General features: G+C 34.3%; 1 protein-coding gene across 7 annotated transcripts in view; it reads right to left on the bottom strand.

Moving 5' to 3' along the window:
• ZCCHC7 (zinc finger CCHC-type containing 7) overlaps positions 1 to 24944 on the bottom strand; it is a 123126-nt gene that overhangs the window by 13817 nt on the left and 84365 nt on the right. For 4 of the 7 annotated variants that reach the window (XM_026073239.1, XM_026073232.1, XM_026073234.1 and 1 more), the window contains exons 3-6: positions 24132 to 24175; positions 21029 to 21154; positions 19524 to 19694; positions 10559 to 10594 (exon numbers count right to left, since the gene is read on the bottom strand). In XM_026073239.1, the coding sequence (XP_025929024.1) occupies positions 10559 to 10594; positions 19524 to 19694; positions 21029 to 21154; positions 24132 to 24175 (377 nt within the window). The remainder of the gene's footprint in view (positions 1 to 10558; positions 10595 to 19523; positions 19695 to 21028; positions 21155 to 24131; positions 24176 to 24944) is intronic. The other 3 variants (XM_026073236.1, XM_026073237.1, XM_026073238.1) reach the window with 3 other exon arrangements.

Consider the following 24944-nt stretch of genomic DNA (forward strand, 5'->3'; position numbering starts at 1 on the left):
CTTGTAATGCTATCGACCTTGTTTGCCCATGCAGTGAGAAAGGGGGATGCATATGTGTCTGCAGTCATCCAGATAACACAACTCATTTTTTGGGGGGGATAACAGAAGCCAGCCCTGGACTATGCACCAAAAGCAGTCATTACCAGGCAAGCTGGAGAATAAGTCTCTTCAAAATACACAGTGCATTTAAAAACCATATACAGGGCTCAGCCACTGCTTTCATTACCAATTTTAATTTAGCTCCTTCAGTTTGCCAGCCAGATAAACTCTTTAGTGCTGTTTTTTAATCTATTTGCCACATTTTATGTTTAAGATTATAGTAATGTGGGACAGAGAAGGAATCACTTTTAGAGGAAATAAAGAAATAGATCCGCTTATCAGCGCCCATCAGAAAGTTCATTAATCAGCCAGGCTTTGTGCCCCCTAAATTGAAAGGTTAAATAATCCTCTCAGGAATATTTCTCGGCACCACCGCCAATTGTCCAGAGAGAAGCTGCCATTCACAACACTCTGGATCGGTGACAGGGTATTTTACCACTGTTTGGACCCCAAACAATGATGGACAAATGGCCTGGCTTACAAAGAAATCTTTTAGTACAAGGATGGAAAAAGGACCACAAGCTTTGAAGTGGGGTGGGGGAGGTGGGAGCAATGGAGGGGGAGGCAGAAGAAGGAGGAGGAGGAGGAGGAAACCAATGTATGGAGATCCACGTATATTTTATTTGCATGTTTATTAGGAGATTTATCAAATGTTTTTATAAACACAAACATATGCACATGGAGAACACATACAGGCATACATTACATACACACACTCATGACACTAAGTATATGTATACTTACACATACATTTATACATTAATCTGAACACAAACATTTGCAAAGCCTGTACAATCTGAAGATGAACAGAACTAAAGCAGGGTTTTATTTATTAGCTAATACACTGGGGAGCCCAACAAACCCCAAGGTTTTAATTTTTACTGTCATTCTAGATGATTTACAGCTTCCTTTCTCTCTCTCCCTCTTTCTCTTTAACCTTTATGTCATGTACTAATCACCTTTCACTATCAGATGCAAAAGGAAGTACCACATTTGAAATAACTTTCTATTAAGGAAGAATTTTTAATAAATATTTCTTCTGAAGTGACTTCTGTACACAGCTAAAATTAAAGTAAACACAAGCAAAACATAATGCTGGAGTATAAGAGATGCTGCAAGAGTGATGCATCAGTCTGTTAGAAATGTGATTTTTACTGGCATACATTCTAAACAAATAAAAATTCAAGTTTCTTCTTCAAACTTCACAGCACCTAGCCTTGAATCTGTAGCACTGGATTTCCTTACATTACCAACATGTTGACTTTGTGTGTTAATGCTTGTTTATCATTTTTTCATTTTCTTCATGCATTCTCCATTTAAAAGCATCATATATATTCAGTATTAGTGTAATTATTTTTACCTAATTGTAACAATGACATTCATCCAGAATATGACCTTAAGGAAGTGTCTGATCACCTATATATATAACCATCAAAACACAAGCCTTTCTAAGTCCACCTCTCACACTTATTTTTTTTAAGTAGTCTGAATACCATAAACAGTTTTCACTTTAATAAGACTTGAATCACTGAATAGTCTACAGCTTATAAAAATGGATCAGAATATGTTTCAAATTTCTCGTCTCTCATGTCACACAGATACCTCACTGATCAAAACTGTTTTTTCCAAACCTATTTCAGAGTACCTCAGTGTAACCATTTTCCCTCTCTTTCCCCCTCACACTGTCATCAGAAAAGCAGATTTAATTTAACCAGGTTGTCACCTGCCATCAAAAGAAGCCAGACAGAGACTATATATAATGTGCAAATCCAGTGTAATTAATTTTAAAGCAGAAAATACTACAGGACTATCACACAGTCCTGAGAAATTCTTTATGTATATACATGTGCATGCCCATGCACAAGCACTCACCAGTTATTTTTTTACGTGCCAAGGAATGTACAAATATATTTTAGAAATAGAATTAATTGCATGGTCAAGAAACAAAATAAAACAGTGTATATGCATGAAGTATTTTCTGTTAGCTACAAGATGAGGAGTTACTATGGGCACATAAACTGTAAGCTGCACAAAAAGAAAGACAAGCAGCTTTTGGACTCAAAGTTGATTCTGTGGAACTCTGACCCCAAGCAGTTACTGTCCCTTTTTTCCAATTATATCAGCTGGTCTACTATTAAAATAGTATCTCTTTCTGTAAATCTTGCCTCCCTCATATCTCTAGAGTATCAAAACTTCAACCATGCCCCTGCACGTAATACTGCTTTACAATAGGCAGTAGCAGTGCTGTAGATCTGTATTGCAAAAGTACAGAAGGGGCAGTTATGAAAGATGCCTTTGCTTCAAGTCAGATACAGATCATACTATTAAGTAAATTAAGTTTCACAAAAGTTTTATCAAATTCTGCTGGAGATGAAAAGATGAGCAAATGACAGCGGTATCATGGTTTGTTTCAATTTGAAGTGCTACCAAGGCAAGTATTTGAGTGTTACATTCATAGCTTTTGGAATACATTTGATAAATGTTATTTAAAACAAAATTAACATACAAAAAATAAGTTAAAGCTGAAAGTCTAGCTTCGATCCACAGAAGCCAAAAAATTCTAAGTGAATATCTCCTCCTTGCTATACATAGGTAATATAGCATATATGATCCCACAGATCACCACTACTCTGAGACTTTTCTAATACTGAGTTAAAACAGTATCTATTTAAGCCGGATTGACACTCTTCATCACACTATATAGTCCTTTAATTCTTTTTAATTTCTTTTATGTTTGATATTTTTAAATATGAAACCAAAACTAGGATAATTTTATTCACATGACAGGGCATAACAAGATGTGTTAATATTACTGACATGATAGACCCTCTCAGAATTAAATCAGTGAATACTTTTTGGGAACCCTAATCCATAGATTATTAGCATGATCAAGCATAACTTTAGAAAGTTATGGTCTAACATGTTTGAGTGCTTAGCTGCTCCCTAATAAATGGATCATTGATAAGATAAACTAACAGCTTTTAACAATGAACATGAGCTATCATATATATTTCTACCACAGTAGAGCCAAATATACTGTAATTGCTAAATGTCTGCTGGATTTTAACATGCAAAGTATCTGCATGATACAATGCAATAGTTTAAAAAATACTAAAGCATATAATTTACAAACAACTATTGAGTGGATATTTGACAGGCAAAACATTGTTTATAGTTATGAACATACAAGCATTTTGTGGATATTTATGTTCTGCTGACAGTTTATATTTAATCCACTTTGTAATACAAAAAATCAGCAAAACATATTTTATATTAGCTACATGAAAGTGTACTTCTTTATACATTTAAAAAATCTGATAGACTGCAGATAATTTTTGCCTGCATACGGAAATTTTGAAATGATCTCCAAGATCCAGCAAAATTGAGAAAAAACATCTTTGTATCAAGCTCAGAAGAATAATTTTCAGGAATTTAGATACATTAATATGAATATTTACACACAAAATTTACTGCAGAAAAGCCTCCCAGAAATAGTTTTTTTTCCCCTCAAATAGAAATCTGTTTCGAAAATGTATCCCAAATCTGATTCTAGTTTGAAACTTATTTTCCTTATTTAAATGGTTAATACTTGAAATAATAGAATCACGTACGTGATCATATAAATCCATCTATTCAAATTAAATAAAAGGAAAAAGAATAAAAAATCTAAGGTGTAAGCATTAAGGAAAAATTCATGTTAATTCTTTTAGCACTTATTTATATGATGGGCAGACATTTCAGCAAAAATCTTCCCATGGTTATCCCGTTTTCTGTTTAATTAACTACAGTTCTGGCATATCACACAAATAATATATGTTGGGCAAAGAAAGAATATAATATGTTGAGAATAGAGCAATTCCTGCCAACAAATTTGTGTGGGTGGTTTTTATCATTCTTTCTCCAGTTGTGGGCACATCTTGCCACTAGTAAGTGTCACAGCAGATGAAAAATGTTACATGATACACAAATAATGTATGTTACACAAACAATTTCTCTGGAGTACTCTGGAGTTAGTTAACCAACTAGCTACAGATTTAAACATTCAGAATATTAAAACACATAAGTTTTAATTTCCATTCCCTTTTCTTCTCTTTCTTTTCCCATTTATAGGCAGGACCAAAACCTATTGTTTTTATAGAAAATACAAAGTTCCTTAAATAACTGTAATGTACACATGGAAGTAAGAGATTCTCTGAAGGATGCCATTTATCAAAGATGAACTTTTTGAAGAGGGTACTGTATTTGGAATCCCCAAATTAGAGAAATGGAGATGACTTGGTTCAATCAGTCAAGCTTTCTACTTCCCCCAACGCCTGGATTTCCAATTATATATCACAATACAATTTCTGGTCAAAGTGTAAGCGCTCTTTAACCCTCAATGTAAAACTACCATTCATTTAATTGTCTGGGGAGAGAGATGGGGAAGAGCAAGAGACAGAGAAAATATTAGGGAGAAGAAGCAGGAAGAAACTACCATGTTTAAATGATTAAGGTAGGTGACAGTTGCTTATTTGGTTGCTGGAAGATTATATAGTCCATCTGAAATAGCTTCTGAAGGTCYGTGTAGGAGCCTAGAATTCTTAAGAGGCATTTTAACTTTGTTGTCTAATGTGGCAAGGGCCAAATGCTTAACCGGGGTAATTACTGCAACTCTGTGATATAATAATATATACCAGTTAAGGATCTGTCCTTAGCAATAGAGAAGTACCACAAAACCTTAACTTTTTACCATGAAAATACGTGTAAGTGCAAAGACATGGGGACAATTTATAGGTAAGCCATTTGAACTTTCTATTTCAACTTTACCAGCAAATAAAAAAAACGATTATTCGGCATGCATAGGTGCGTAGATGTATTAGCTAAGATCCATCATTTTCCTGAAAAGACAAACTCTAGATAGTATATTTTTGTACACATTATGTATTTATACAACGTTACTGAAGCTATCTGTTTTTCTTTTAATATTCTAAATAAAATTTTAAAGTAAAATTTGGGAAAGACCTCTGTCTAATGGTCTACCTTACTGAAAGGTAAATTACTAAAAATAATTTTAAAACACCTACAGACAAACTGCTCAAATGATGAAATCCAATATAATTAACATAAATGTGACAATCTAGTGGTCTGACAATCTTACTTCATGTAAGACTAGAAGAGCTGACATTGTAGCCATGTTCAAAGCCACTGCAACAATTCCATCCCTAACCCTAAAGTGAGGTTTAATCTCTTCTTTAAAATTCTTCTAAGCTCATCCTTTGCCTGCACAAAACTTACTTTTTTCTCTAGAAAACAAATTTTTCACTGGAGCCATATTTTAAATGTTCTCTTTCTGAAAGTCACCTCTTAAAGGCTTTAAATTGACTTTAAGCAACACTGCTTATATTTTTCCTTCAAAAAAAAGTGTCAGGCCCTGAGAAATTTTAATAATGGCATACAAAGAAATCTGAGCGCAAAATTTAAACACAAAAGATGTATTGTCCCTTCATGTCTTTTATGTGTAGAGGCCAAAACAGCCAATTCCTGTTTCACCTTTTTTTATGTAAGTGGATTAAAAGTAAGATTAACAAACTGTCAAAAAGCATGTTAAATGATAGCTTCTGCTAGTTAAAAATTCTGATGGTTGTAAAACTCTGTTGGTGGCCATCTTGGCCTAGGAGTTTTTAAATAAATGTGACTAGTGAAGACAGGAGATGGGGGAAGGGGTTCTTACTGCCAGAATAGTTAGTACAAGGGGATAAAGAGGTTATTAAAAACGAGCAATCATTACTGAAAGAAACAACCTAAAAAGAGTAGGATTTGTTTTTTAACATATGCATATATTTTGAGAAGCATAAAAAAATAGAAATTCTGCTCTGTCCAATATCAGAATGGAATTTCATTAATCTTTATATATTTATTGAAGAACACACTAATATTTGCAACACTAATTTCTATCTATCTGGTTATTGTATCTACATTTCACTCTTGAGCTGGATCTGCTATATTCAATTCTGCATACCATTAATCCCTCTGAATTATGAAACAGTATGGCATAGATGGGAAGTCAGTCATATTTTATTTTATATCGATGTATCGAGGGGGCCATTTTGACCTTTTCTCAGCACCCTTAGCAACTATCAAAATACAGAAAAAAAAAAAAAAAGTCGCACTTCAGCTAGATTCATATGGAAGAACACACAGTGTACAGTTTTGGAACTTAAAGAAAACACAGATTAGTATTTTTCCTTTTTATTTTCCAGTGATGTCATCTGTTGGGCTGAAATTTGAGTGTTCACTTAAAACACCACAATACCTATCATCAATTTTATCAAGTACCTAAAATGCTAAAACCATGGAACTACCTACAGAATGGTACTTAGTCTGGACCCAAGGTCTCATTCACAGGTGTATGTACAGCATTTAAACAAACTTTCTTCCATTAAAAGATGCTCCCACATAATGTCAGTTCCAACTCCTTCTATTTACCAAGACTCATGTGTTGTTGCTATTTAAGGCATTGCTATATTTAGTTATACATTTTCCAGAACTTCAGAAAGGCTTTGCTTTACAGAATTCACAACCATATAATCCACAATGAACACTGGAGGTTAGGGGATGGTAGATTTATTTTTTACCTCCAACATGCAAAGATTTACTTAAAATGGGAGCTGCTACAAGAAAAAAGGTAGGCGATCAGATATCAAATCAAACACAGAGGGATACTTTTTAAAAATATTTTTTAAGAATAAACTGCAAAACTGAGCAAATGAAAGCTGTAAACTAAGGTACCTTAATCACAAAAGCCTATCCACTGACCTTTTTTTGCAAACAAAGGGCTATAAACTGGATTGTAGTTGAGTACAAAAAAATTAATAATTGCATCTACATTTACAGTTGAAATTTGAAAAGACGAGGAAAAGAAAAAGAGTCAAAGATTCTGAGTATGAAAAAGCGCTACTATGAGCATCTCTAAAATCCTTAACATGCAAGAAAAAGGGGCATGATGGCATGTTCTTTGAAGCAAAGGCCATATTTTTTCTCGGTTTGTGGAGCACCTGGTACTTAGAAAAGCAAAGTTATAAGCTAAGCTTTCTAATAACCTAGAACAAAGTGTTTTATAATACCTTCAAATTCCTTGTCTGTGAAAAAATTACAACACTTATTATTATTTACATGTTACCAAGCTATGATCAAAACTGTTATCCTAGATCTGCAGATTAAGTCCTTTTTTTTTTTTTTTTTTGAATTGATAATAAACTCTTCGATAAACGTAAGCTGGTATAAAATCTATTTATTGCAAATAGACATCTATAGGACGGAAAACATAAAATAGGTTTTCACAAAAGGTTATTTTCCTTTTCTGATAAAGGAGAAATATATAGAGAGCAGACACAATGAAAAGAATTTGCAGAAGTTTTAAATCACCATCTTAAAGAGGTTATTAAATATTATTTTAACACACAGTGGGAATTGGATTCTTCTGCTGACTTTGATTGGTTTTTGCAGAATAATTTTAGTTAACAGAGTTGAAAGAACAAGTTTAAAGAAACTAACTTCATCCAGTTATAAAGCTTTGATTATCACAGAGCCTTTAAATTTAAGCTTCATTGAATACAATATGATTATCTTTTTTCTATCAAAGAACAAATTAAAATAATCTGCTTATAATCCTTTTTGCCATTTCAACTGCTCATAAGATTTCTTGTACTTGCAGTCAATTTTGGTTAGAACAAGACATTTCTGCCCGTATTACAAAGTATTTGTAATGTGCCAAAATTTGTCACCATACCAGTGTAAACAAAAACCAACTACTATCCATAACAGCAGAATGGATTTATTATTTAGTCATTGTTCCTAGTAAATCTATGTTTCAGTGCAGGGGCTATAAGGAGTCAATAGATGGCAGTCCATCTCTTAGGAAAGAGCCAGACAACGAATAAAATCACCAAAAGCTTCACAAAGAGAAAGTATTAGACCCTGTTGTTTTTAACAAGCATTCACAGTTATTAACTAAGAATACTTTAAATGCACAAGCATTTAGACAGACTTTGTAATGGCCGTTTTAAAATAATATGATAAAAGAGCTCTTTTATTACAAACATGAATGCATTGTTTTATTTGTGCACATAGGTACCTGTATGTGTGATACTCACAATCAGTTTACCAAAATCAATTTAAATCTAGTTGAGTCTATGGTTAAAGCATAGAAAAAATTCATTTTAGTCTTAGTCTGTATGCTATAGTCAGGTTTCCTATACAGCAAAGTAAGAGCCATAATAGTACTTTTTCAATTCTTTGATTTTTCATTAAACAGTTGCCCCATTTGCACAGAAATATTTGCTCGAAACTAGGGAAATTTTAAAATAATTTCTTTATTGAAATACCACTATGCTGATATGAGAGTAAAACTACTTTCTAGTTACAATTCTATAAAAAATATACAATACACATTATTCTATTCAGAAATTTAGATTCCTGCAATGAACACTATCTACTTCTTTTCTGCTTTAGGTGTCAAAGAGCATACTTAAATGGAAAAATAAAAGCTGGGGCTCAAACATTTAAACAGCTCAGATAATATGGTTTATTGTGGTATTACATTTTAAATATCAAGTATGTCTTTTACCACTCAAATTTTGAAACTCTAGTTTTAATCCGATTGTAACTTGAATTGAGTCAAAATTAGTTTTCCCAAGACAAAAATGGGTAAATTCAAAGTATTTCCCAAATATCAGAAATCTGGATTATTGGCAGATAATCTGGAGTTTACTGTAAACAAAAATTCCTTTAACGTGAAATGAGAAACTAAATTTATCATGGTGTGACTATATTTAACCACATTTCAGAATAGTCTCTGAAAAGCACTAAAAACTCCAAATTGAGACTTTTATTAATAAACTTGTATTCATAACTATTCCATTTTCTAAGTAGAGCTTGTTCTGACAAATGTTGTTAGTTTTACACTAAGTAAAGTGTAAACTCAGAACACCTACAGAATTCACTACTAAAATTTTCTACCTCATACTAACTCCTTGGAAGAATCAGGTTTCAGCTCCTTCGCACTTAAAAAAAAAATATTTTGAAGTATTGATTATAACTCGTTTTTTGAGGAATTTTCAATGGCAAGCAAGACTAAAATTAAATCTTACAGCCCAGTAAAAAAATATAACTCATCGTATTACTTCACCTAATATGTTTATCTAATTATTAGATTCCAAATATCCTAAACCTTTCAGAAATCATTTCTACCCACACTCTTGGGAATTATAATAAAGGATAAAAGTTACCGTTTTCCTTCATGCATTTTTAAAAAAACAAACAGAAATAGTGACTGAATGCTCATATTCTTTTTACAAAGTCTATACCAACTCTGTTTGAGACAAAAGTAACTGCTCAGAGAGAGCAGAGGATTTCCAAAGCAGATCTTTATTTTAAAATCATTAAATAAGAAAAGACAAACAGGAAGTTTTTAGCACAGAGTTTTCATAAAAATTAAATTTAGAAACAAAAACAGAAAAAAGAGCGTGATGAAGTGGTGGAGGTGACAGATTATAAAGTACATCTAACATTTATTACTTAATAGGAAAAATCTACACCAAGGAATAGAAATGAAAAGTTTTGGACAAACTTTACTACTTTGCCATGTACATATAACATCTACTATAACATTTAACTACAAGAGTTAAACATATATAACCCTGGTTTGGATAGTTCTGACAGTAAACAACAGCTGAATAACAAAACCCCTCATCTTCAAGGACATTTTTATGTATAATAGTTTCAAAAATGAATACACTCAAGCTTTGTGATACAAATCCATGGTTGTCTTGACCAGTTAAATATTGTCCCAGGTCTCAATACAAGCCTTTTGTTTTATTTTTATCTCTATTTTACATTTGAGGAAAAAGCTCTAATATTACACTGGTAATAATACACTGGTACAGTTCTGTAAATTTAATTTTGTTGTTTAAATGATTCAAGATCAACTAGTAGAGGCTAAAGAAGAAGTTACAACTATTTTCTTCCCCATTAGAAATTATCTACAAAACTTTATAACGTGTATTTCTAAAATTAACGTCTCTACTCTGACTAAGATTGCTTTTGTTCTTTTAAAAAGAAAGTTTTGTCATATATAGTGATTAGTTAACAGGATCTGGGATATGTGAGATGGGACTATTGCTTCCGCTATGTATCTCAAATTAAAATTTAACCTTCTTAATATGTGTACAGTAAATGTGGTCACTGAAAGGACAGTGTGCTGCAACACTAATTTAATGGTTATAGTATTAAAACTAAATCAGAAGTTCTAAAGATGTTTAAAAAATACTGACAGTGTTTTTTTGCATTTTTCAGTTCAAAAACTCTTCAGATGTTTATTATCTTCTTGCAGAAGATACTTGTCTATATTTTATGGTCAGCAGTTCACAGAAGAGTAAATAGACTGGGTGTAGAAGAAAATAAAAAAGGTGTTTCTACTTACTGTTAGGTGATACTGCCTCCATATTTCTGGGCAAGCCTGGAAAATAAAAATATTGATCAGCTAGGAGCATGAAACAAGGTGCTTTACAGCCTGTTGGTTTTGGCATAACACAGTATCCACCGGTGTCGGTCACAGGAAAATAAGAAGCTTAACTGAAAGGGTCTGCATTTCAGCTTCAAAAACCTGGCTAGACAGTTTAATTGAATTTTACACTGGTTTAACACACTCCCTGCCATTGTCAGAAAGCCAGTAACAGTTTTCTCTCTCCCTTTCTTCTCTAAAGGTTAGAAGTTGGGGAGAGTAACATGCCCTTAACCGTAATAAGTATTAATACTGTAAAATAAACACAAACAAATTGAAAGTCTACATTTTCTAACATTTTAAATTTACAAAATATTTTGGAAATAAAATCATAGGGTACTTTACTTTCAGGTAGGAAGAGGAATATTTTAGTATTTTTGTACATATCCCTATCCTAATCAAAATTTAATTGTTACATGTAATAATCCTTAGTAGCCTCATGTCAGATGAGTTGTAAACAAGGAGCATAACAGATTGCTATAATGTTTCTATTTTTACAATGGCTTCCTTGATACTTTTTTTTTTACCTTGCCAATTATGCACACAAACTTGTAAGTGCAGTCCATTGTAAAAAATTTTACAGAGCAGATTTTCAGTCACAACTATTCCACAATATACCTGAAGAATATGTAAGAGACAGGAAAGAAGAAAATGTGAAACATCTTTAACAAAATAAGAGTGTGATCCATGAGACAGTTTTTTTTTTCTCAATGGTTCTTAGTATTTTTACAAAATTTACAAAATTAATGATTTCTGTCTGCTCCTATCCTTCTGCCCCAAACCCTAAACAGCTACAGCTATACTTGGTCTATTAGCCATTTTAGCATTTGAGAGAATGTGTATACAGTTATTTCAGTGGAGGTCTTCTAGTTTTGTTTAAAACATTTACACTTACAGTAAAATAACTTCTCAATCATTTGAACAATTACAAATGTGCTTTGGCAATCTCAGTTTTTAGTATATTAAGAAGAAATATTAGTTATTCTATGGCTTCTGTTTAATATCCTGTAGTTCTAATTTCAAATATCGAAGTCTCATGACTACTTGCAAATTGTTATTATTAACATTTCTTAAGATTTTGACTAATTTTTTCTCTCATGCCTAAATTCTTGCCTTCTTTTATACTGACAGAGCATGCTACTTAAAAAACAGCAACAACAACCAATATTAGCAACAGAATTTCTCAAAAAATAATCTGAGTTTTTGACAGTCACCCTACGGCATATACAGTATGTTTTCCCCGGATGCGATGGAAATTATATTATTTATTATTCATTCTGTCAGTAACACAATTTTCTGGAGAAAAATCTACAATCTGCTCTGTGTAATAGTCCTACATATCTCCTCTTACTCAAATACTGCATGTAAATATTTAAGTTTTATATTAATATTTCTATAAGGAAACTGTGAAGTACATCACATTTCTAACAGTGGAAAACACTACAACATTTGACAGTTTGAACACACTCAGGCTGTCTTGGAATGCAAACAAAAGGATTTTCTTCCTTCGCCAAAATGGATCTTAGTTTGGCACTTACACAGGATTCTCAAATGCAATGTATGAACATTCTCTATCCAATAACAAAAATTCTGTGAAAGACATTGCCTTCTTCCTCAAAGCCATAAAGGGCTTCAACTGTACACAACACTTTTGCTGGTTTAGCACAGGGGTAGCAGGCAGTTATTTATACATTAGTTCTGGATAGTTTTTGATTACCACAGTGTCCTCAGACTAATACGGCTGAAAAATCGCAATCAGTGAGTTGTCATACACTGGCAAAATGCCACTCTGCCATATGACCTTTACTTACACAGCAACTATTTAATAAAGAAAAAAACCTTGATTTTTGAATAGTATTTTTTGGAGCTGGACACAAAGATATCTGTTATAGCAAAAATCTGTAACTCGGAATAAGAAACTACAACTGGCAGAGCTTTTAACAAAATACTCAAAGGGGAACAATCCCAAACGCTAGCAATACTATCAAAAGGCAGGTTTTATTATTATCATCTTTAAGCTTGTTTTAAGACTGTGGGAAAACTTAAGGGAGGCAGGAAGAGGAAGCTAAAGGAAAATTGACCAAGCATATTTCTTCATTCAGATAGTCATTCAATATAATACTTTTCATAATCACAATGATCACTCAAAAAACTTCAGCAGTGCAATACAATAGCCTAAAATGATTGTCTGGCTAAACAACGGCCTTTTAAAAATGATGCTTTTGACTTGGAGTCTTACTACTTCACATCAACTCAGAACTACTGTCTGTATCTCTTATCATGGAACGACAAAAAAAAAAAATTAACAATTACTACGAAATACTGGCTTCTCAAATGAAGTAAAGTGGTTTTTTATGGAAGAGAGCATAACCAAATACAACAACAACTGAATCTGTGATTTTTCTGATTTATTTAAAAGTACTTAACCATGAATTGCCCTCATTTAAAGAAAAGCTCTTGTGGTATACAAGTATGATGGCAGTGTGATGAACTACATTAAAATAAAATTGCATTTATTTCCTGCCCCAGTGGTCTGACCTTACTAGCATTTAGATGTATGAACACAAAAGGTGCCTACTATTAAAAGCAGTTCCACCACTTTACAGCTTCACAAAACATACACAAAGTACACTTTCCAATATCTTTAACTACATCTCCATGCCTTTTCTAAGTTCTGCACAATTCTTTTTTCAAAATTAATACTATGTTTATTGTAACCCATATTTGAGTAATTCGAAATGGTTATTATTCATACTATTCAAACATGAACCAACTAAGTCTGCCACACCAGATGAATCAAGCCAGTATATTGTGCATTTCAACCCATATTGAATTTTATCAGGTGCTAATTATTGTTTTACGAGAACAACGGCTTAATGCATCTGTTGTTTAATTCCCACTTCCCTATTCTCAAATGTGAACATCAAAGAAAATAAAACACTCAATCTTAAACAGCCCCTGACAGCAGACCAAGACTCAAGTGTTCAATAGACAAGGCCCTTGCCACCAGTTCTCATATTTCCACAACAATGAACAAACACAAAAACAGCACTAAGCGGCCTTTCCTCCTTTTCAGCTCCCCTTGGCCAGTTGTCTGCCTTGTACTAGAGAGAACCCTTGAACACAACCCTGCTGGGAACACAACACAGGAGAAAGGATTAGCCTTACTAACATGCTAGCATTTGCAAAAGTGAAGAAAAAAACCCCACTACTGTATTTGGTATATGAATAACCAAAATGTATGAGCTGACAAGAGACCAGGACGGGCCTATGGCTCCCCGGGAGAAAATGTAGCTGTGATGAGTGACAGGGCTTTCAGGAAATATGTTCACAATCACAGACAGTGAAGGCCATGACCTAGATCGTTTAAGAGCTTGTCTTGTCAAATTATCAAAAGCTTCTTCCTCTCTGAATAAAGAGTGACATAAGTGAGTGTCAGAAAGCTGCAGGCTGACAAGCCAAGCATACAATAACAGAATGCACGTCACATACTTGCCGAACACCGCCACGGCTAGCGGCAAATCTTAATGAGAGCGCGGCTGGCCCAAGAGACTTGGGTCCCTGCTGGCACAGCTACTCATCTCACAAAAATCCTTCAGCTCCAAGTCAGTTATGGTCTGACACGACGACTACAATTACTAAACACAACTTTTTAACAGAATCCTCTGGTGCTTTGTCAAAGTGGCGGCTGTTAGGAGCTGCCCCAATGCAAGTCACCACAGTAAAACAAAAGATTTAATAAAACAAACACTTTTCATTATCTTTATATAAAAACAACTGCAAAAAGAATAAAATGCTTCACTTTAAAAACATTCTTACACAAAGAGATGTAAAGACTCTTCCCTCATAATAAGCCTCACATGACCACACTCTCTTGGCACCTCAGACAGAATTAAGGTGTTTAACCATAGGGATTAAAAAGACTCTTTGTAATGTTTACATATACTTACGATTAGATAGAAATTGACTTAGAAGCAGGCATGAAAAAAACAGAATGCCATTGAGGGAATGAAATCACATGGAAAAATGAGCAAAATCGTTGCTTTCTTATAAGAGACTCAACAAAAAGAAAGAGAGAGAAAAGAATGAGAGTGTATAATATAACTGAAGGAAAAACATCCAATCATAGCACCCGTAGTAGAACCCTCACAGACTTTTAGCCATTTCAGCATCAGTATGTGTAGAGCCACATCCAATCCCTGAGATGCTGGCATATCATTAATGGTAAGCACTTGACAGTATAAATTTTGAAAATGACAAAGGCAAAAAAGAAATCTTCTGAGAGAAGTGACTCTACAGGTGGTTTATACCACCAAAAAAGATGTCAAGATAAATGAAGAGGTTGCCTACTGAGATATACTTCCAGTTTTTGTGAAGATGCACTAACTAACAAGAGTATGCTAGAGGTGTGTGGATGTCTTTACGCAAACAGTGCACATGTCTTTACGCAAATAGTGCCAGTAGACATAGCACGGTTAAAGAACTCAGGAGAACAGGGACCTATTGCCTTCTAACTCAAAGAATAAGGTCAGGCAACCCACAGAATTTTTGTATGCTGGTTTTTCCTAATTGTAAAGGAAAATCTTGCTCTGTCTACCATTTTTGCCTCCCCTGCCAAACTGTCCTATTTATGAAGTTTTTCTTCTACCCTCACAGCAGTGGAGGTTCACAAGAGCTCTGGTGTTCAGCCCCGGTAAAGATTATTTCTGTGGATCTCTTCAGAAAAATGGTATTGTCCAGCTTCAGATATTAACTCCGTAAATGTTCCAAAGTATTATCCTGTTCATTGCATCTGAAACATATCATACATAATAATATATAAAGGAATATGTCCTTCTTCCTAAATAAATTTTAAAAATTAGCTTAATGTGGAAGGCTCTAGAAGAAAAATTCACAGATAGTTAAGAGCACTACTCTTACGAAACAAGCCAATCACTCCTGGAAAACCAGAGGAGGACCTAGTAAGAGAGAAGCAACTGGCTGAGAAAGTGATTATCATATCTCACGACACCTACCTGAACAGTCACCGAATCTGCAAAGAGAGAATGTTCACATTATGGGGTTTTCAGCACACATATATGTAAACATATATGCACACACATATATATTCATGTATACACATGTATACATATGCACACATACGTATATCCACACACATATTCAAGACTGGGCAGTGATGTTGCAGCTGATATGCTGTTTCCTAGGGTGAGCAGTATATGGCCAGACAGAGCTGTACCTGAGACTTTGAAGAACATACCTCTTTTATGTTCTACTTGATGACATCACACTGTACTTAGCTGGTTCCAATATGACTCAGAATCTAAGATGACTCAATGGATTCTCAGGGTTATTTCAGGGAAAATGACAGATCTAATGGATAATAAACTTATTACTCTGAAAATGTTTAAATCAGTTATTAATGTCACTTGAATTAATTTGCTCTATGAAGGCTACACTAGAGTTTTCAGAGCATTCTGGTGAACTTCTCCCTTGGGGTAATTTAACATCGGGCTCAGAGTGAAAGCTGTGGTCTGCCTCCAGTTCATATGGACAGCAGAAACATCACAAAGGGGTCTTCTTTGATATAGAACAGCTATAATTACTGGGCTTGGTAAAACACTTTCAGATTTTTGATAAAATACCCCGTATGGGATTCACAATTCTTTACTGACTGTAACAGAGGCACAGACATGTAGATCTGTTATTATGAACAGTTAATATAGGATGAAAACTATAATTACTATACTAGGCCAGACTTTATCATGGTTTCTAACTGTGGCCATAATCCGATGCCTCATGAAGTTTAAGAACAAACCAGGCAGGCATACTTTGCCCAGTTCTCTTCCACATTCAGCTGTTATCAGCTCAATGACTTTCCAAGCTAGATGCAGTTTCTATGTATTTAAATAAGCTTCAGTGAATTTCTCTTTCATGAACCGGTCCAGTCTCCCCTAGAATCTGGGTAGACTATCTTCATCTACTATGTCTCTTGATAAGTTTCACAGGTCTGCTGCCTACTGCGTGAAGAATCACTTCTTCCTGTCTGTTATGAATGTAGCTCCTACTACCTTTGTCACATGCCCCCCAGTTTGTTTATGGGAGGAAACAATTGATCCCTAACCACTGTCTCCAGCCTACTCATGGATGATTTTGTAGCTCTTAGTAGATCCTCCCATATGTCATTTCTCTTCCAAGCTGAATAGATCTAGCTGACTCGATCATTTCTTGTGCTGAAGGATGCAGAAGACAGGGACCAAAAATGCACCTCCTTCTCTATTGCTTTCCTGATAATTGCTCACTTGACTATCTTTTTTCATAACTTCTGAACATTGAACTGATATTTTAATGGAAACTTCTCTTGTAACTCCAAAATTTTAGTCCTGGAGGGTAACAGTTAGCTCAGAAACCATCATTTCATATGCACAACTGGGATTATTTTTTCCCAAGCATAACACTTTAAATTTATTGACAATAAAACTTATCTTCCATTTTATTGCATTTTCCCTCCATCTATTGCAGTCCTTGTGCAGTTCTTCACAGTTGGCTCTCATCTTTGCCAGCCTAAGCAATTCAGTCTTCTCAGCAAATCTTGTCACCCTATTGCTCGCCTTCATCCATGTATGGGGGGCTTTCACAAAAGCCATCTTGGATTCTCCCAAGAATATCCCTTTTTACAACCATTCCATCATTCTATTTGTTGTTACTGTTCCTATCGATTTTCTTGGTATAGACATCTTTATAGCTGATCAGTAAATGAGAGGCAGACGCAGTAAAAGTTTTTAAATGGCTTCCAGGGAGATTTGGGTAACCAGGTCTTGCAACTTTTACTGCATTTGCCTCTCATTTACTAATCAGCTATAAAGAAAGAGATTACATACTACCTTCTGTAATCTGGTTATTTCACCCTTCAGTTCCTTTACAACTTTTGGATAACTGTTATCCAGTCCTGTTAACTGGTTAGTGTTAATCTTGTCTTTTTAATTTCAGAGCAATTCTCCGATGAACCCCTCCACATAGCAAGATTTCAAAGCAATGTTTCAGCACAGGAGTGTCCCAGCTTCTTCCAAAATGAACACCAGATGCAAAAAATATATATACTTTATCTGAATGACTTTTAAAAACATATCTTAGTATCCTTAGAATACTCAAACAATATTAATACTTGCATATCTGTTTTCATGACAAAGTTATTTATTCATTTATCCAAGGACACTTTGAATGTGTAACACATGTTCACTTCACAACTGCTGTTGCCATAGAAAAAACAGAACCTGTTCAATAATTCCAGAAAAATTTTTAATGCTATCCAAAAAAGTAAACAAAATCGCAATAGCAAAATGCGTATTTTTATGGGGCTTCCATCCCTCTACAAAATAAATGGAAACCCTTCAGCCATTTTGCTCTTCAACCTGAAACAAGTAGCCATGTATCTGACAGGAAGTAAACTGAACATTCTATTTTTTTACAGGTATCTTACAGACACATAAAGAAAGCACTTCCATACTCCCATTTGGTAGAACCATTTATATAATATGAATACAGATACAAACTTGCTAACACCTAGCAAATGTTGTTTTGTTAGGTAAGGGATGGAGAATAGTATTTGTGCTAAGTACATTTCACTCTCCAATGCTCTGACATAGTGGGGAAGCACAGTGACTGGCAACAGGGCCAGTGTCCACCCCAATCTGTATGAGCTACACTGATCTTCTAAGTAGAAACAATCTGGTTTTGAATGATAGTACCGAAGACAGAAAATATCAGTTTGGTTCTCGTGGGATTAAGAAAAACATCAGTAGGTTCCAGACATTAAACATGTCTATGTATATTATTCTGTTATTGGTACAGTATACAATTCTGCAACTGTTCCACTACTTTAGAAATTCTCTTATAGTATATATGTGAGGGGCCAGTCCATGGGGACATGGAAGTGGACAATTACTTTCATCATTATCTTTTTTCTTGAATGTTTATAAATAATAGAAAAGCAGGCAGAAACTAAGCTATGGCATATAAATATGGTTGTAAACCTGCTTCCTTATAAGATACTGCCAAACAAAATTTTCATTTGGCTATATTGGCATAAGAAATAAACTGTACCATTTCCATTTCTGTTGTAAAGTACCCTCGCAATGTAAAATACAATACAGTTATAAATGCCTCCCAAATCTATTTAGACATTAGCTTAAACTTCTACTGATATTTTCACAATTGTTCATGAATATGTAATCAYAGTAAAAAAACTTACAGATCTGGGATTGTTGGGAGCATCAGAGGTATTCTTTACCTCTTGCTTGGCATGCTGGAGGCATACCATGTCTCCTAACTTTAATCTACCACCACCTCTGATTCAACAGAAATGAGAAAAATTCTCTAGTGTGCCTGTTGCTATTATTTTTAATGATTCTTTACACATACAGAGAAGGCTAAAGTGTTACATTTAAATACCGCATTTATTAAATATTTTTTCTGCATTTTTTCTCCATTTTTAAACCAATACATTGAAACTATCTGAACTGCATTTGTTAGGCTTTTAAATCTTTCTATTAAATGTGATGAATAAGACTGTAAAGGTTTTTAAATCTTTTTATCAAATATGATGAGTAAGACATGGTCATGGATATTTTCACTACCCAAACTAAACTGGACAAAACTAAATTAATGACTGGACATTCACAAAGATACAGTTTCTTTCCTTTGGACCACTCTTTATAAAAACTGTGATGCTGTTATGTAAGTACTAGCTATAACATTTTCATATGTTTATACATATATGCACTATATAATACAATATAAAATATAAAAAATTTTGGTTGTTGTAGCTTCCAGTTTTGACAGATACAGAAACAATATTGATGAGTTCTTTGCCATAGATGGTACTCACATCAGCATAATGCCCTTTCATATCACAGCGGTTACAGTGTTTATTCCAATAGGCTTTCTCAAGACACTCCTTAGAATAGTGTCCAGGCAAACAGCAGTTCAAACAAAACCGTGCTGGGCAAGTGTTTTGTAGATGACCTCTTTCTGCACACAAACAACAAGGGGGAATCTTCTAGGGAGAAATACAAAAAGAAGTATGGCATGTGAGTATGTTTCAATGGACTAAGGCAAAGAAAAAAACATCAAAAGATGAAATAAAGAAGAAACCACCACAAATAAATGTCTACTCCTTATTATGAACTGCACAGGTATTACATTTCATGAAGAAATTGTAGTGAAGGAAGACTAAACTTGATGGAAGAGTAAAATTTGATGTTCTAACTCCACAAATTCCCTGTTCTTCTTGGTTTCTGACTTTGTGTCAGAAGCACTAAAAATGTTGCATGCACTTGTATTACTTGCTCAGTGAATACAGCAAAAAGTAATATTAAATTGGAAGGCATGTTTTACACAGAGTAGAAGTGTTGGACACTCTGTATGAATCCTTATTTTTGATGACATTTCTTGAAAGATTAAAAACAGAACCATATCATAGCAACAAGCTATAGAATATGTAACACAGTGTATTGGGGTGACTTGTAAATATGGTCTGTGCTATAGACCACTAAGCCACTCGCCTTGTGGTTCATACCAATGAGCATAGGTGTCTGCATGAAGCAATAAATGTAGAATGTTGAAAACTATTTTTGGGCCATAACTGCATCTGTTTATAACCAATTTCCTCAGTGACCGAGTGTGTCATCACTTTAAGGCCTTACATTTCAACAGGGTGAGATGTAATCACAGAGAAATTTGCTTTATATTGAAATCCAAAGTGTCAGTGTGGGGAACAGCCTCAGAAACTGAGAGATGTGGATTTCTGAAATCTTTTCTATGGGGACCAGTAAATCCAGACTCTCATGCAACTGCCATCATTTCCTCACAAGATGAAGATGGGTTTTTAAACCTCTGACCTCTGGACAAACTTTCAAAATATTTGGCATTTATTAGGACTGCATGAAATTAAATTTAATTTCATCCTGCCTAAAACATTTAACATTATTCATAACCAAGTTTATTATATAGATATTCTTCTTTCATTCATTTGCTAACGGTGATTTTGGATTCTTTAGACTCTCCTTGTGGAAAAAAAATTCAAAAAATTTTTATATCTTAAAACCGTTTTTTACAATATAAAAAATATCTCCTTACTTTGTACTTATGTCTCTTTTTGCTCCATTTACACTTACAGATTTTTTTCTTTTATAAAAACGACAAGAGGGATCACCTTCACAAGGCAGCTAATTTTATGAAGTAAACCGATCTTTTGCAAGATAAGATATCCTTTAGCCTAGAGCAACCTTTCAATGAAATAATAAACCCCTGAAGCAAAGGTTCTAATGGCAAACACAGAAGAGCTTTAGAAACAACAGCTACATCTAAAAGTAATTAAAACATTGCATTTACCCTTGGAATAGGACAGTTTTTGGACAAATGACCTGGTCTGCTGCAATTTCTACAAGTAACATTTTTATCAGCTGTGTAGTATCGGACACTTGTACGTCTCACAGTTGCATAGTTACAGATCTGTGCCTGGGGAGACAAAAAGAGAAAAATGCATTTGTCATTTTTGATAGTGTGGTTTAGCGCTTGATAGAACTGGAAATTTGAATGGGTCACTGCTGATAGTGTTCAGTTAGAAATCTAATCAAGTACAATTTACATATCCAGGTTTGAGTTGGATAATTCTGTTCTAGAGAAACTTGTATCTCCTAGAAGAGAATTACTGTCTTGTTCAAATTTCCACTTTGGGACATTCTTTTTTGCTGTTTAAAATTACAGCTATGAAGTTTTGCTTTCCCTTGATGGGTTCAGACACTTTTACTCACTATGGTATTTCATGATGAACTGAAATTTTCCCACAATGCAAATAAAACTAACATTAACTGCAAGTGCAAGTTACAAGTTCCCTGAACAAATTAAGGGAAACTTTTTTGCAAAAATACAATGTTATAGAAGTTTAGACCAAATCTTCAATTTGCAGTTGTAAAGAAAGACCAAAAAAAAAAAAAATAAGGGGAGAGAGAGAGAAAGAAGCTGGAAATCAGTCTCTTCCAATGACTTCACAAATACCTTCTGAAGAGGCAAACAGAACTGAAAATCCTCTCTTGAACTTTTATCACATAGTAAAGATAGTTTTTAAAAACCGAAATAACATTCCAGATAAGCGAGCAGAAGAGGTGCACAAGAGCATTTCTCTTAAGCAAAAGAGATCATTAATGTCACCTGATTATGTAAGCTTTATTGAACCTTGGAAACAGAAATTAGAAGGAGCTGGACAATCCAACTGAAGCTTATTGTTCTTGGATACTCAAGTAACTTACTCAAATACTTCAAGATACAGCCTAATTGTATCAACTAGTAAACTGAGCCCAACTTCTGGAAATGTAAGAAGGTTACTAACCACAGTAGATCTGTGGCGCAGCCTGTGCTGCATAAGGAATAGAGGGAGTAGAGATTCAGCTTCCACAAAATAATTATTAGTCTCTGAAGAGACTGGGAAGGAAGAATTAAGTTCATCATTATGAAATGATGAACTCCTCTTTGGAGGAGCTTCCATTCCCCTCATCCTCTTCCAAAACTGTTTTGGAGGAAGTTTCTACCCCTATGAAGGAATCTTTTCCTACTTTACCAGAGCTCAGCTTTCAACAGCTACTGTACATTCAGGGAAGGACATTCTGAAGACTTCCACAGAAAAATTACAGCTGGATTTTTCATTGCAGTTTATCTGGTTCGGCTTGTTCCTCTCTTTCAGAAAGAAAAACAGAACACAGCTGTGGATACCACTGTCCTACATATTGCTCTGAATGGAGGAACCCAAACGGAGAAGCAGAACTGGAGATATAGGAAAGCACGAAAAATCTGAGCACAAGAAAACAGCTAGCAAAAGACAGATAAATTACAGTAAATAGGTGTTATCAAGTGTCAGGATAAATGCTCAGTAACTTAAGAAGCAAAAAGCATTTGGAATTCTTAGGAAAGAAATACAGAAGAATACAAAAAACATTGTTATCCATTGTATAAATCCATGGCACACATCTGTTTTGAATACTACATAAAGATCTGGACCTTCCTCTTAAAAAGGATATAGCAGAACTAGAAAAGGAATACAGAAGGACAGCTAGATGAACAAAGGTATGGAATGGCTTCCCAAATGAGGGTCAAATATGCAAAGTAGCAATTTTCAGCCTAAAAACCAGTTTTTTTAAACTGTCTGTCCTAATACAAGAATCAGAGGTTAAATCAAATGAAATTATAAGGTAGAAAAGCTCAGAACAGAAGTCAGCTTTTTTACAAGATGTTCATAAACTGTGCAATTCGTTGTCACAGGATGCATAGAATGCCAAGTACTTGTGAAAATCTATGAAATTAAAAATACATCCAAAGGACAAAGATATCGCAACACTTCAGGAAATTCATGAACTGCAGATTACTGAAAACAGGAAAAGTATACTGGGAAACTATCACTGTATGCTTCATTGGTCTTCTGTTCTTCCCTAGGCATCAGATACTAGCAGTGATAAGAAGGATTCTAGGCTGCAATGAACTTTTGGTCTGATCCAGTCTGGTTATTTTCATGTTCAGTCATAACAAATGAACAGCAGGCATCCAGAACACAGTGTTTTGGCCTATCCTAAAAATAATTAATGTTAATACTGGATTGTATCTCATCACTATGGTGAATGAAATTAAGGTACAAGACAAAACAGATCAAGAGTATGTAGAAAAAGGAACCATCTGCTAGAAAAGTAAGTTATGAAGCAGCAACTTCTACGTTAGATAAGCCCTTAGGAAAGTCATCCCAGCTAGCAACCAATTTTGTCAAAAATCCTTTAGTGCTTTTATAATAAAGTGTAATATTTTAAAGAATAAGCCTACAAATGCTAAAGAAATGAGAATGGCTTTAAACAATAAGAATAGGTATATAACTATATATTTATAACTATAACTAAATATACAAGCATTCCATTAAGTAGGGATTATTCTTTAAAGTAATATCTATTCTTTTGAAATATTAACTAATCACCAAATAAAGTAAAGTTTGTCTAAATCATAACTTCCAAATTATTAAGTCCTAGATTCCAGTAGTCCATTAGGTCAGACAGCTACTTGTGTATCACAGACATTTTTAAATAAATTAGAACAAAACCCCTTCTCCATTTTTCTCCTTCTCCTGCTATTAATACCTGCATGAATGATTTCTGGTTTTAGTTCATCTATTCTTTCTGCCCACTCCATATCTGATCATCCTTTTCTGGCATCACAGTTGGCTGCTGTGAAAAATAACCCTGCTATTAAGAAAGAGATATTATGCCAGTTTGAAAATAAGGAGGATTGACAGTTGTCTCAGGATTATTCTCCTTCATGTAACTTTTCTTCAAATAAAGAACAGAGAAATGCAGAAATGATGTACAAAGATGTTTTCTACATCTGTATTTCAGTGTTTTGCTATGCATGATCAGTGAATTTAAAATAAAAAAACATGGAACAAATTGGTTGTCTGTGTTACCTCCAAGTCTTTATTACTGATTGACCAGTCCACATCAACTTCTCCTGAAAAACAGAAATACAGTGAATTATATTAAAATTATATTGATATTTTATACAGTATATTCCACTATAATGATTACTGCAGTTATTAAAACTGATACTAGACTCTGAAAGTACCACATGAGAGAAACTATTACTATTTTCAGTAAAGGAAAGCTTATCAATCTTCTTGGCACCAAATCTGATTCACCTTAAAATCAACACATGCCCAACTATCAGGTAAATTTTGATGCCTTCCTCTTGCTGCACCCCCATCCTCGCCACCCCCAAAAAAGTTATAAATTCAGGCAAGGGTTGAATTTATTGAGAYGCAGGGACCTGAAAACTTCTGATTACAACCATTTGAATTATCTCTGCCTTCACTCACGAGGACCTGCAACTCAGTTCACAGTTTGCCTAACTGAATGGGAGCAAATGGAATAACAAGTTAATACACAGCATAAAATATACCTTTCCTCCTTGTGAATTCAAAATAATCTATGCCTTCACCACTGCTTTCTGACTGCTGCATGCCAAAATGAGTTTATGCATCAACTACAGTGACTAAGACTGAACGCTAAGTAACTCTGTTTTCAAAACAGGGTTTGCTAATGTGCAATAAGTAAGGACTACACACTAAATTACCAACTGTCATACCATAACCTTCTCATACACAGATTTTTTACTAGCAGAAGTATAAGAAAAAAAAAGAAAAAAAGGCAATAAGCTGAAAGAATCCCTAGCATGAATGCTGCTACAGCTGTTTAAAATTTCTTTACCTCAACATTATTTA

This window comes from Apteryx rowi, unplaced genomic scaffold (assembly GCF_003343035.1).
Source record: "Apteryx rowi isolate R43461 unplaced genomic scaffold, aptRow1 scaffold_364, whole genome shotgun sequence".
Lineage (NCBI taxonomy): Eukaryota > Metazoa > Chordata > Aves > Apterygiformes > Apterygidae > Apteryx > Apteryx rowi.